This window comes from Berghia stephanieae, chromosome 8 (assembly GCF_034508935.2).
Source record: "Berghia stephanieae isolate SIO BIC M18660-M18661 chromosome 8, UCSD_Bste_1.3, whole genome shotgun sequence".
NCBI classification, from domain to species: Eukaryota; Metazoa; Mollusca; class Gastropoda; order Nudibranchia; family Aeolidiidae; genus Berghia; species Berghia stephanieae.
The window spans coordinates 2,600,100-2,615,523 of record NC_088367.1 but is presented as its reverse complement, the minus strand read 5'-3'; the positions used below and the strand labels follow the sequence as shown (position 1 = coordinate 2,615,523).

At 40.3% G+C, this 15,424-nt stretch overlaps 1 protein-coding gene across 2 annotated transcripts in view; it reads left to right on the top strand.

Annotated features, from left to right (window-relative positions):
* Nucleotides 1-9,831, top strand: part of LOC144978014 (uncharacterized) — a 14,522-nt gene extending 4,691 nt beyond the window's left edge. For both annotated transcript variants that reach the window (XM_078923441.1, XM_078923442.1), the window contains exon 2: nt 5,911-9,831. In XM_078923441.1, the coding sequence (XP_078779567.1) occupies nt 6,033-8,009 (1,977 nt within the window). In that variant the 5' untranslated portion in view covers nt 5,911-6,032 and the 3' untranslated portion in view covers nt 8,010-9,831. The remainder of the gene's footprint in view (nt 1-5,910) is intronic.
* The last annotated feature ends 5,593 nt before the right edge of the window (nt 9,832-15,424 follow it).

Sequence of the window (15,424 nt, the reverse complement as noted above, 5' to 3'; positions counted from 1 at the left end):
CTATCTTTCGTCTTGCGCACAATAGTGATTACTTCTCACTAAATTATATCAATTAGACTGTTGAAGGAACGAAATTGACATCATTCCACTCTTTGTTATTGTATTAAGGCAGTCATTTTGGTAATTAGTTCTCACTAAATTATATCAATCCCACTTTTAACGTTCAAGGTTACTCGTAGTTTTGTATGACGGTACGTTATTTCCGACTGGTGGATGTTGTGAGCATTTTTCCTAAACTCATAGCATGAATAACCGTCCAAGATATTCGCATCATATGTAGCAATAGCTATAATAATCTAACATGTCGAGAGAGAGAGAGAGAGAGAGAGAGAGAGAGAGAGAGAGAGAGAGAGAGAGAGAGGAGAGAAAGAAAGAGAAAGAGAGAAAAATTTACTTGCGCTATATATACCGCTATATTCAATAAAGGTGCTCAAATCACTTTATAAGGGTCTTTGGCCAACATAAAAACATGTTAGACGAGACATGACTGTTAAGCGATATTGCAATTGTTTCCCGACAGAGACGACGCTGTAAACAGCGAGGTACTCATTTTAATAGTGAACAAGGTGAGAGAATGCGAGTAAAGAGCCTTTTCCAAGGACTCAATTATGCGCAACTCAGAGCGGGACTCGAATCCAGTACCGTCCGATCCAAAGCCGCACAAAAAAGTGATGAGAGAATAGATTCATATGTATTGAAGGAGGAGAGAGCGGATGGAGTGAGTAAAGTTCTTGGATATTTATAAAAGGAACCAAATTGACGTCACTCATCTCATTGTTATTGTTTTTAGACACCCATTTTTATGATTAGTTCTCATTAAAATATATCAGACTATAACGTTCAAGGTTCCATGTAGATCTTTGGGCTGGAGTGATATTTCTGGCTGGCGGACTTTGTGAGTATTTTAATTTAACACAGAGCATCAATAGAAGGAATGAATTTGACGTTAGTCAACCCGTTGTTATTGATTTTAGACAGCATTTTATAATTAACTTATCACTAAGTTATATCAATCAGGCAATGAACGTTCGCGTTTGCAGTTTTGTGTGTTAATATGTTATACCCCGATGGAGATGTCGTGAGTATTTTTCCAATACGCATAACATCCATACATTTACAATCCGATTTAAGTTTAAAAGCAACGTAGACCACGGAAATTTTTCCATTTTGTGGACAATAAAGATTTGTTATTTATCGTCATTATTATTATATATTATTATTATTATTATTATTATTATTATTATTATTATTATTATTATTATTATTATTATTATTATTATTATTATTATTATTATTATTATTATTATTATTATTATTATTTATAAAACAAATCGACAGTGTTCCCGTGGCAGGTTAAACGGGTACTCCTCGGGACTACTCGCATTCGCATCCCCCCCCCCCCCCCCCAACCACCACCGCCACCCCACACACGCACACAGCTCTTTTTTTTTTTTAGGGGGGGAGTTGGGGGGGGGGGGGGGCGTTGTTTGTAGATTATAATTCAGGGTTACAATGCCCACCCCTGTCATCTGCCAATCCCAAATGTCTGTGTCAAGGTCGACCGTCATGTCGCGACAACGGGTGAGGAGGAAAAAAAAAAAAAAAAAAAAAAGAACTGGCATATTATTATATCATTACATTGAAAATCATGAAAACTATTTTTTATTTTGTATGAACGAAACTTTTGCCATCTACCTCTTCCTGGCGCAACATTTATAAAAATATTATTTAAAAAATAATAACACAGCATTTATTTGGCGCAATATCCACGTGCTCAAATCGCTTTACAAGGGGTCCCAATGCAGCAGCAATATTAAACTTGAAAGACAAGACATGACGCCTGTCAGGCGATGGGACATTTTTTTCCCAACAAAGACAACGAACGGTTATGTACTCATTTCACACCTGAGTACGGTGAGAGAATGTGAGTTAAGAGCATTTTCCAAGGACTCAACTCTGCACCACTCAGAGCGGGTCTCGAAACCTGAACCCTTCCGATCCGAAAGCGAGAGTCTTACCACTTGATCCATCACAAAACAGGGAGGGGCCCTGTTCTGTCGGCCAAATAGCCTCAATATTAATTAAAATTTATTTCTAATTTCATCAATTTTTGGAGTAAAAACATAGTTCTTGGTATCAAACCTATTGTAAATTCGACGCTGATCATGAATCTGACGTCAAAACAGCGAAAATCCGAAAAAAATTGTCCAATTTTTTATACTGCCACGCCCCCGATCGCCGATCGCCTCGAAAAATATTAAGCAAAGCGGGCTTTGCGAACGATGGACCGTACCTAGGTTTATCGGCCAGGTATTTGGCCACACACATTGCGTTTTCACCCCGGTTTGCCTGATCGTGGTTCGGACGCCTATCAAAACCGTGCGTGTATGGAGCCTTCGACATCACCCCGGACAGAGACTTGAATAAGCTTACTCAACACGAGGGATCTTTCTTGGCCCCCTCATTATTGTTACTCGGTCGAGATTAACCCTTTAAGAGCGAAACTGCTTTCTCTCAAATGTATAAAAGGGGCATTAACTCACTCAATCCTAGAGATGTTTGCTACTTTCCAAAAATGGAAAAAAATGTGTATTAAAAATGAGCATGCGGATAGTTTTATTCCACTACCATAACATTAGCTTTGATACTACGCCTATAATATTTTGCCTCAGAAAAATGTAATAAATTAAATAGGCATGGGGTAAGAGTAACCCGGGTAAACAACGGATATAGTCGGTGTTAGGGTTGAATGAGTTAAAAAGACGATGGCAAAACAAGATCGTTTCAAGTAAAGACGCCAGCGGGTTAAACATAATCGGGAAGACAACCCCCCCCCCCCCCCCCATGTTCCCCCATTTTCCAATTTGAGTTTGTTTCCTGGCGAATAATGTTTGCCCGAAACATTAATGTTTATTATATTATTTTCTATTTAAGCACATACACACGTACACACACACACACACACACACACACAAACTCTCTCTCTCTCTCTCACCCACACACACACACACACACACACACACACACACACTCCTTTTTTTTCTTCTTCTTATTCTTCTGGTATTGTTACCACTCCTTGCTTTTATTTCTTTTTCTTTTTTTTTCTCGCAGCCAATAGCCTTCAACAGTCCTGACGTCACTTCCCTCGTAATGAGGCAGAGTAACTTAGCAACTGGTTCTAAACTATCGGAACAATGGCGGACGACTTTATGAAATACTTCTCCAACGATCTTAAAGTGTTCAGAGGAGAAAAACATTATAAATCTGATCATGTTTTGACTTTTATATATTCTGATCACATGACATGTGAAAAAGTTCGAGCCAGCATGGAGAATAAAAAGTACCGATTCTCTTTGTTTAGAACCAAGCTGATCGTTGCTGGGCGACGTGACATCAGACTATTGAATCCTATTCAAAGGGTAGCAAGATGTTGCAGTAATCAATTTGATTTTGAAGTTTCGGATACATTTTAAAAACAATATTACTGACTTTGGCATAAAATAATTAATTAATCTCGCCTCACTCACTCACTCACTCACTCACTCACTCACTATCCAGCGCGTCCTCAATGACGTTGGCTGCCCGCACTCTGTCTGTGACAGTGCTGGGATTACCCGCCCAAATCATTACCCGGGTATTACCCGGGTAGTGGTCGGATTACCCGGGTACCCGCGGGTACCCGTGGCAGGAGTGACTTTTTGACCAAAAAAAATGTTTTTGTGAAAGGGGGGGGGGGGGGGGGGGGGGGGGGGGGAGGGCTTTTTTATTCTTTAAATTTTTTAATGTTTTTATTCTTTAATTTTTTTTTATTCATTTATTATTTATTATTTATTACAACAAATGAAACGAAAGTAAGAAACAAGGATAATTAATTACAATGAAACAAAAATAAATAAATCAATAAATAAATTTAAAAAATAACTGAGATTCCTTTAAAAGATAAGAACTAATATAGTCTTAATCTGTTGATTCCAAAATTGAATCAAATGTGTGTTAACAAATAAAACAAAAAAATCAATGTAATTGAAAAATAAAAGAGGAAAATCTTTTGAAAAAAGGTCATGTGAATGTAAATATGTAAGATCAAAATTGTATTACATCCAATTATCACTCAGTTCGCTTTCCATTTATTGAAGCGGGTACCCGCTACCCGTCCCTTTTACTCGAGTACCCGGTTTAACTTTATTACCCGCGAGTACCCACAGGTACCCGGGTACCCGCCCAGCACTAGTCTGTGATGATAGCGTATAATTCTTCCATTCATCTCTGTCCATTCTAGGATGTTTTTTTTTATACAACAAGGCCTAGATCTTCCCCTTCTTCGTTTGCCCCTCCATTTTCCCCTGTGCCACATCTTTCATAAGCGTGCATGGGTTTCGGCATATAGATAGTTCGAAGATGACGTCACTCAGGTCTTTGTTATTGTTATTTGCCATCCGCGTTTATGAGTAATGCTCACTGAACTGTATTAACCTGACTATAAACGTTCATGGACACACACAGTTTTGTGTGTTTGTCCGTTATACTTCCGGATGGCAATGTTGTGAGCTTCTTAGCTCTATATGACCGAAAAAAATTGAGTTTTCTCCTTTTGATTACATGTAGTAGCTCTGACATGATTTCCAGCTCTTCCAGTATACTTTTATTTGTTCTTTTTCCCCTCCAGCTTATCCTCATGATCCTTCTGTAAAACCACATTTCAGCAGAGTTTATACGTTTCATGTCTTTGTTCTTGAGGGTCCTCGCAGTATACTTTTATTTGTTCTTTTTCCCTCCAGCTTATCCTCATGATCCTTCTGTAAAACCACATTTCAGCAGAGTTTATACGTTTCATGTCTTTGTTCTTGAGGGTCCTCGCAGTATACTTTTATTTGTTCTTTTTTTCCCCTCCAGCTTATCCTCATGATCCTTCTGTAAAACCACATTTCAGCAGAGTTTATACGTTTCATATCTTTGTTCTTGAGGGTCCTCGCAGTATACTTTTATTTGTTCTTTTTCCCCTCCAGCTTATCCTCATGATCCTTCTGTAAAACCACATTTCAGCAGAGTTTATACGTTTCATGTCTTTATTCTTGAGGGTCCTCGCAGTATACTTTTATTTGTTCTTTTTCCCCTCCAGCTTATCCTCATGATCCTTCTGTAAAACCACATTTCAGCAGAATTTATACGTTTCATGTCTTTGGTCTTGAGGGTCCTCGCAGTATACTTTTATATGTTCTTTTCCCCTCCAGCTTATCCTCATCATCCTTCTGTAAAACCACATTTCAGCAGAGTTTATACGTTTCATATCTTTGTTCTTGAGGGTCCTCTCAGTATACTTTTATATGTTCTTTTCCCCTCCAGCTTATCCTCATGATCCTTCTGTAAAACCACATTTCAGCAGAGTTTATACGTTTCATGTCTTCGTTGTTAAGGGTCCTCGCCTAAAGTTTTAAAAATATTTTTTTAAATGGCGATCCCCCAACTCAGTGGCTGAGCCATCTGGACCCCTTTCACTAATCAAAATACCCCCGGTACCTATGAGAGCTAGATTTGTGCGGCTATGTGGTCTAGTGGTATGACACTCGCTTTTGGATCAGAAGGTCCTGGGTTCGAGCCTCGCTCTCGGCGCATAGTTGAGCCCTTGGAAAAGGCTCTTTACTCACTTTCTCTCACCGTACTCAGGTGTAAAATGAGTACCTGGCCGTTGACAGCATTTTGTCTATCCGAAAAAATTGTAATATCGCCTAACAGGCATCATGTCCCGTCCTTCATATGTTAAGTGTTGCTGTTGGCCAGGGACCCCTTGTAAAGCGCTTTGAGCACGTTTAGTAGATATTGCTCTATATAAAAGCTCTATTAAATGCTGTATTAAAGATTACCAACTTGTTTTTTTCTTCAACCTTATTTTTTCTTCTAATATTGTTTCAGACTAATAAGCAAGTCAGTACACTGCTCCAACACCAAACTTCTAGACATTTTTTGTGAATGTCGGAACTGCGCAATTAAAATACAAAGTTCTATGGAATATTAGAAACCCGTGATATAATGTGATGGAGACCGAAAACGTAAAGAAAATACATTTCATTCAAGGAGGCGACAATCAAAATTCAACAATCCCAGATAGTGATAAAATCCTACTTGATAAACAAGAACACGCGACTGTAAGAAAAACACCGGCTCTGTCAAAGAACTTGAGTCACCACCCTCACCACTCCCATCACTGGAGTAAGGGGCAATGCGTTTCGACGGCGGGTGTATTTCTACTGTTATTTTTATTCTTTTTCGCTATTATTCGATGGAGGGTGAAAATAGGCAAGGAGAAGAAGATCAGGAGTAGATTATCTCTTGATCGCCTCCACAGCAACGACCATCATCATGACCACATTCCCGAATCAGTTCATCCTTTGACCATCGATGTGCATAGAGCACCTGTTATATCGACACCACCGCTTGAGGCAAACTACGAGTCTAGACCAGCAACGCCGAGACAAGTGATGTATTTGCCCATTTCGTCATCGGACTTTGATTACGAAGCTGTGCGTGACACACAGGAATGTTGTTCAGGTAATGGAAATAGACGACACGAGAATGACACCCCCGTGTCATCATCAATAAGGGTTATAAATACTGATACAACAGAGGAAAGCCTAGCAATATGCAATCAACGTGATGTTACCACTGACACCAATACTTCGGGACAAATAGGATTAAGCAATCACGAAGATGGTAACCCTGTTCCAATGTCATGCTTCCCGACGGCTGATGATTTAGAAGAAACGTCTTCAACTTTTCAACCTAATACACCAGGAACAACATCATGGTTGTCATTTTCACTCCTCCATCGATACATCAGCACGCTTAAAGACAGCTGGATGGATGCTGTTGTCTCAATCTGGAAGAATTCGACAGAATACACAGTGTCCGATGACTGCGGCGATGTTGAGAATCAGACAATCGGGGATTATGAAGAAGGTAGTATTGAAGGTGACAATGATGTCAACGAGAGCGTTTCTTGTCTTCTTGGTTCTACTTCTGATGAAAGAGAGGATTTTAGTCATCGCTGTCCTTCTACAGTAGACGATGCTGGTGATGAGATGATTGAAACGAGCAGAACTGGTCAACCCCTGCATGCCATGCCTCACAGTAGCGATGGCGAAAATACTTTGAGTTCAACTTCAACAGGGGAAATTCGAGCTCAACTGCAGTTTCATCCGGAAGTTGAGGAAAATCATGACCCGTGCTCAAACGCAGAACGCAGAACCAGCAGTGATTCCAGTTCAAATCCAAACAGCCACGCAATCACGATCAATCAACTTATCAACAACGAGACCAATGATTGCCGCCCACATCAGCAACCGTCTTTGGTAAACTACAACGAAACCTGTCCCAATATTATAACTCCCGATTCCCACTCGACAGTTCAAGTTTCCGATTCCGTCAGCAACATTGAGATCAACATCAACTCCAACACCGACGAACGACATGGATTTGTCACGGGTCATCCGACTTCCTCAACGATTTCACCTCCATCCTATCATCAAATCACGCATGAGCCGACTGAACAAACGGAAACATCCTGTCAATTACCTTATCGAACCTCGACCGATCCAGACACGGCAATGTGTAGTTCTTCAAATGCTCATCTCCATTCGTTGTCTCGTGGCAATACAAGACGTTTTCATCCAACACATTCAACTCATTCAGATACAAGCCATTCAAATACAACACACATATCGTCACACTGTTCATCAAGACATCATCGACATCGACATCATCATCACCATCATCACCACCATCAACATCAGCATCACCAAATCTCTGAGCCACCTCCCATTCCGTTCGAAGCTCAGACAAACACATTATCATCACCTTTCCAATATCAACCCGTGCAAACAGCAGTCGGCAATGGACTAGTCATGCAACAAATGCCTGATGGCTCAAGGTTAGTCTTCATCCCACCTCCAAAGTTACCAGAATATTCTGAAAATGAACCACCATCACCACCACCTCCGCCTTATCAACAATAGTCAAAGTGATACTAAGCTGCTAGAAGCTCTGGACTGTGAAAATTAATGAACAAAAATGAATATACGGCTTTGAAAAGGAATTAAATAACGAAAAAATTGCTGTTGTTATTGGCTGGAGATTATTTTCGAGCCCGAAACGTTCCATGTATGGTTTTTAGTTCTTTTCCAAATCGGCTTTATCCATTTTAATTCGTTATTTATCAACAATAGTATCGTAAACTAATTGTAGTGCAATATTTTATGCTAACCGTTGAGCTCCGATATTGTTAAAACTGGTGCAGAAAATTTCATACAAAGTCTGAATAATAAAATGTTAGGTCAGTTAAATTCTTTCACTTTGAAAAACTCAAATTTTGGTTGTTTTTTTGTTGTTGTTTTTTGTTGGGTTTTTTTTTTGTTTGGTCATTTTTTTTCTTTCTTTTTTTTTGTCTTTTCTTTAAAAGATAAAAATTAGATTTTTTTTTTTTTCCTGGTTAATTCCAATGTAATATCAGATTAACCCCACGGATCAAATTATCAGGGTTGAATTTCATGCTCTCTAACCTACCGCTACCACAAAGCAAAATGTCTCAGATAAATAGATCCTTAACCACAGCCCAAATCACAAAATAACATTATCTGTCGAATTTTTGTTGGCAGTCAAGGGTTGTGATAATCATTTTATAGAACGCATTATCTGTATTACTATTGTTATTGTTATTAATAAAAGAATGAGAAGGTTTGTGTGTCTGTGTTTGTCGACAACAGGAAAAACCAGACTGCTTTCTGCCATGAAAATTAACTTATTCCTTAACGTTTCAATTCTTCTGATGCAAGACGTCGAGATTTTTGCGATTTTGGTCGATTTTGTTACCATGACCATAATGTTTTAGCAACTTTATTCGATTCCCGTGGTTTACGGCGCCATTATAAACCGGAAGTGAGGAAACGGGCACAGTTTTAACAGGAGTCAATAGTCTGATGTCACGGCCGCCCAGCAACCAGCAGCTTGGTTCTAAACGAAGAAAATCGGTACTTTTATTCTTTATGTTGGCTTGAACTTTTTCCACATGTCATGTGATCAGAATGTATAAAAGTCAAAACATGATTACATTTATAATGTATTTTTTCCACTTTTATGCTCGTCGGAGAAGTATTTCATAACGGCGTCCGCCATTGTTCCGATAGTTTAGAACAAGTTACTGAGTTACTATGCGTCATTACAAGGGAAGTGACGTTACGACTGTTGAAGCCTCGTTAAACAATCACAATGCACAATTAATACATCCTTCAAAGGTTAAAACACACCAGTGAACACTATGTTTTGATGTGTTGGATCATACTGATTATAAACTTGTTCCCATTCAAGATCTCTACTCAATCTGTCCACGCACTCCTCCTATCAGTACGTCGTATAAAAGAAACGAAGTCGACTTCACTTAGTTCTTTGTTTATTGATTTTGGACCGCGGGTTACAGGATTAGTTCTCAGTAAAATATATAAATCAGTCTATAAACGTTTACGGTCACGCGTAGCTTTGTGTGTTGGCAAGTTTCTTCTGGTGGGCAGATGTTGTGAGTATTTTATATACACGCATAATATCAACACGGACCTGTAACTCTTTCATTATATTCATGGACACAGCACACCTCAGTATGTCCTCTCTCTCTCTCTCTCTCTCTCTCTCTCTCTCTCTCTCTCCCTCTCTCTCTCTCTCTCTCTCTCTCTCTCTCTCTCTCTCACATGTGAATGCCTGCGGTGGAGAGGGGTGGGGGGGGGGGTGGGTGGGTGGGAGGCATTTCTATGACCTCGAAATAATATTAAATACACTGCAAACTTTCAATCATGTTGGTGTCTTGTTTTTTACTCCAGCTTCATACACAGCCTATAATTATAAGCATGTCCCTGATTTCTTGACAATGACGTAGACTTATTTTTAAGGTCCGACAACTCTCACATTGTTGTCTTGGAAATACTCTCAAACCACCGAAAGAAAAGAAAAAATATCCATTACAGCAATGTTAGATCAAGCCCATAATTCTTGTCGGTTATCAGACTTGCAAATACGAGCCCGTCGCTAGTCAATATAATGATTAGAATAATACATAATACTGTTTTATCAGTGAACGATTGCACCCCCCCCCCCCTCAATTATAGCTCGTCAATAGCTCGTCACTTGGAAGTATAGCACCAGTTGCTTTGGTCTTCCCAACGAGCTTTGATCTTGTGAACATGATAAATGGGGGGTTCTGTGAATTTCTCCCATTTGTAGCAAATAGATCTGTTGAACACATTCTGATCTTCGGATCTATCATTGGTTGCCACTTTCACCCAATGTCTCTTCTTCCTGTTTAAGTTTATCAGGCCTGAAAGATTATTTTACAGATTGGAAGTTCTCGTAAACAAAGGGGAAGCAGGTAATATTGCAAGATAAGAATATGGAAAGGTGTCAATGATATAATGTCAGACAAAGCAGAATGAAGAAGATCAGTCAGAGAAAATATTATCTCAGATAAATCAAACTTCCTCAACTAATGATTTAAATAATAATGTGAAATTGAATGTAAGCCTCGATTTAATTACAAAAACAGATCATATGAACGTTTCGGGTTTCTCCTTTATCAACAAAACAGGATGAAGAAAACACTCAGCTGTAGTGTTTCATTCATCCTGTTTTGTTGATAAAGGGGAAACCCGAAACGTCCATTTGATCTGTTTTTGTAATTAAATTGAAGCTTACTTTCAATTTCACATTATTATTTATTTCTTCGAGCTTCGAGCAGCAACATTTACATTTCAACTAATGATTGGACCTCAGATTTCCTGATAATCGTCAGGCCCCTAGTACGAGATTATTCTTTGGAAAAGACACTTTACTTAAATATTCTCACTGTAATCAGATATGTGACAGCGTGGCTCAGCGGTATGGTCTTTGCTTCGTATCCGAGAGGTACCGAATTTGACTACCCGCCGCCTCACTGTGTGGCCTTGAGCAAATCGCCCCTCCCCCTACCTCATTTTCCACCGTTGCACTGCCGCTGACGCCTGGGTCAATCCAGTCTTCCCTTGGAATAGACCCTAAAGCCAAATTTCACCTTTGAGGAAGAATAAAGGAAATTTGATTTGAATTTTATTCTAAAATTGGTTTCTGACACTAGCATCTTTGTCTTTGTAAAAAAATGAAATAAAATCAAAATCTAATAAGTAGTGCGGGGCGGTCCTTGGCAAGCTTAAGGACCACGGTCCTACGGTCCTTGGGAAATGAAGACCGCAAGGACCGGTCCTAGGACCGGTTCTTTTCGACATTGAACATTCCCGAGAGACTGTTGGAAATTCGAACCGGTTTGACCTTTGAGACCGTGGGATCGTTCATTCTTGAACCGTTAAAGACCGCTACACGATGAAAACCGTGGTCTACAGGAGTAAAACACCGGAGTAGTCACACTCATTTCAAATTGTAACCTAATTAGAGAAGAGGGGTGATTCCTTCTTTATTTGCTCACCGTACTTCATTGTTACTTCGATAATTTAATAAAATTTGAAATTTATCCCCATTAACGGAGATAATGGCATCGCCCAAGGCGTTGATCGAGTTGTTCGTGGCGTTGATACACACACGCAACTCTCTCCCCCCCCCCCCCCCCCCCCCCCCACACACACACACATTAGAGGGCAGCGAGCATTGAAGAGTAAGAGAGAGACGTGAAGTTATAATAAGAGGGGGTGGATGAGGTAATAAGAGGGGTCGATGGTGACTTTTCGCTAGATCTAACAAACTCAGCTACCCATTCATTGCTGAGTAGACAGGGATTCAGAAAAAACTCGACTGCACCCGGGATCGATCTCTGGCCCTTTGCGTATAAAGAGAGTGCTCTATCAACTGAGCTATCGGGGTCCCCAAATATTCTATTGGACTTTTTTAAAATTCAGACGTTATAACTGGGTTTTTTGGAAGGAAGAAACTAATGAAACTCATATTATTTGATTAGTAAAAACACCAAACGAAATCTTAATATTATTGTATTATTTTAAATGACAACACTGCGATAGAAAGGAGTGGTGACAAGAGATGGACAAAAGAAAACAAAAAATCGGATTTGCTACTTGCTAGGTTCGACACACACACACACACACACACACAAACACACACATCTTTAGTAGTCACATACATTTAAAACAATAACCCATTAGAGAAGAGGGGTCATGCCTTCACCATAGATCATTGTCATTGCGATCATTATGGTGTAGTAAATTTTGAAATTTACCCCGTATAATGGAATCGTCCAAGGCGTGCGCCTCCTGTTCCCCCATCTCACACACGAAAGGGCGGTTTGCGGAGTGGAGGTTGGTGGTCGTCTGCCTGTATGGTCGTCTGTGTCGTTTAGTGTATGGCAAAGGGGGGTGGGTGCGATTAATTAAGTGGGATGGGTGGTGATTGGTGGAAGATAGGCAACCGAAGCAACGAATCGCTGGGGAAGTAGCCTAGTATGGCGCGAGACCGTTGAAAGGTGATAAGAAGTGAGGACCGCCGCCAGTCTTCCACTATGGGACCGGTCTCCGGTTCACAGCTAAAAGACCGTGGGACCGGTCCTTGGACCGGTCCTCAGCGCGGCACTACTAATAAGGCATGGATATTGTCTTGTAATCATAGTTGGGTAAATTTCTTGCTTGTAATAAATCTTTTTCATATTGCGGACCGTGTAACATTATTGCGCATATCTACTCAGTTAAGACAAAGGAGATAACAGCTGTATCGGATTAGTTAAACCAACAATGTCATAATATAATCACAAACAGCTTTTTTTTTTCATTTTGACCAGAAAACAATTACTTAAAATATCGATGACGTGACCGCCCCCCCCCCAACACACACACACACACACACACACACACACACACACACAGGTCAAGAGGCTCTTCTCTTTATTTTTAGTTTTTTGTCCGTGCCCGGCGTCTTTATCCGGAAGACGGCAGAGGACGGCAGTGCTGGGTCGTCGGAGTCAATCTCCGGTGTGGGTGAGCCCTTAACCTTCTAAAAATCTAAGGTTTAGACTTTTTAGCGAGTTAAGAGACACCCTAAGCTATAATGAACCGATAATGAACGTGACGACGTATGTCGTCAAAACAATACAACAACAACAAAAATGTCCGATTGAATTAATTATTCATGTAAATAGGAGATTGACTCCAGTGGGGACATGGGACTATGGGAGGTGGACACCATTGGGGAGTGAACCTGGGGCTGTGATAGGTGGACACTGGTGGGGAGTGAACCCGTGGCTTTGAGAGATGGACACCACTGAGGAGTGAAAGCGGAACCACCGCATAATATGGACTCCAGTTGTTGGGAGTGTATCTGGGACATACTATGGGAGGGGGGTACTAGTGGGGGGTGAACCTGGAACAATGGGAGGTGGAGATCAGTGAGGAGTCAACCCGGGGCTATGAGAGGTGGACTAGGTACACTGGGCAGTGAATGTGGGATGTTGGGATTTTGAAAACTGGTGGAGAGTGAATCTGGGACTAGAGGAGGTGGACACCAATGGGGATTGGACCCCAGTCTATGGGAGGTGGACATTAGTGGGGAATGAACCCGTAACCATATCGCCTGTTCGTCACTACTGACCATAGCCCTGGCCAATCGGAAATCCAGGAAATCGAACGAATACAAGACAGAGCAGTAAAATTTATAAACCACAACAACAAAGAAACAAAACTGATTTAGATTTTGAACCACTATAACAAAGAAGAAAGCGTGACAAAGTAACAATATTTTGCAAAGATCTAAACGACTATGTGAAATTCAACAAAATAAGAGGGAGTCATCCAAGTCCATTGTTCCCCACTCAAGAGTGGATGCTCACTTGTTACTCATTCATACCCATTGAGACACTGGAATAATCTTACATCTCCAATTAAAGAACAATACTGTGGTCCGTGGAGGAGGAGGAGGAGGAGGAGGAGGAGGAGGAGGAGGAGGAGGAAGAAGAAGAAGAAGAAGAAGAAGAAGAAGAAGAAGAAGAAGAAGAAGAAGAAGAAGAAGAAGAAGAAGAAGAAGAAGAAGAAGAAGAAGAAGAAGGATGATGATGATGATGATGATGATGATGATGATGATGATGATGATGATGATGATGAGAAGAGAAGAAGAAGAAGAAGAAGATGATGATGATGATGATGATGATGATGATGATGAGAAGAGAAGAAGAAGAAGAAGAAGAAGAAGAAGAAGAAGAAGAAGAAGAAGAAGAAGAAGAAGAAGAAGAAGAAGAAGAAGAAGAAGAAGAAGAAGAAGAAGAAGAAGAAGAAGAACCGGGATTTTTCGCTTGTAATGACTGACTCGAGTAGAGTGAACATTTAAAAAGCCACTGATAATGATTAATTTGTATAAATTGATAATAAAAAGGTGAGCATTTATATAGCGCAATATCCACTAATCGTGCTCAAAACGCTTTATAAGGGACCCCTCTCCAACATCAACATTTAACATGTAGGACGAGACATGACGGCTGTTAGGCAATTCACATTTACGGATTAAAAGAATATATAGCTTTTTCATAGATTAATTCTCGTTTGTTTTTTTTTCTTCAGCAATGAAAAATTCGTTTACGAAATCCATTATCATAAGGGACGACAAAAAAAAAAAAAAACAATAAAAAAAAAAAACAACAAAAAAATAGAATGTTGTTCCATTTTGATGTAAGAAATCTGAGATTTATTTTAATTCAGAGATAAAACGTTAGCGTTCGGTTCGGCAAGAGGGAAACGAGAGTGGTGTACTCAGTAGTGCCGCGCTGAGGACCGGTCCAAGGACCGGTCCCACGGTCTTTTAGCTGTGAACCGGAGACCGGTCCCATAGTGGAAGACTGGCGGCGGTCCTCACTTCTTATCACCTTTCAACGGTCTCGCGCCATACTAGGCTACTTCCCCAGCGATTCGTTGCTACGGTTGCCTATCTTCCACCAATCACCACCCATCCCACTTAATTAATCGCACCCACCCCCCTTTGCCATACACTAAACGACACAGACGACCATACAGGCAGACGACCACCAACCTCCACTCCGCAAACCGCCCTTTCGTGTGTGAGATGGGGGGAACAGGAGGCGCACGCCTTGGACGATTCCATTATACGGGGTAAATTTCAAAATTTACTACACCATAATGATCGCAATGACAATGATCTATGGTGAAGGCATGACCCCTCTTCTCTAATGGGTTATTGTTTGAAATGTATGTGACTACTAAAGATGTGTGTTTGTGTGTGTGTGTGTGTGTGTGTGTGTGTGTGTGTCGAACCTAGCAAGTAGCAAATCCGATTTTTTGTTTTCTTTTGTCCATCTCTTGTCACCACTCCTTTCTATCGCAGTGTTGTCGTTTAAAATAATACAATAATATTAAGATTTCGTTTGGTGTTTTTACTAATCAAATAATATGAG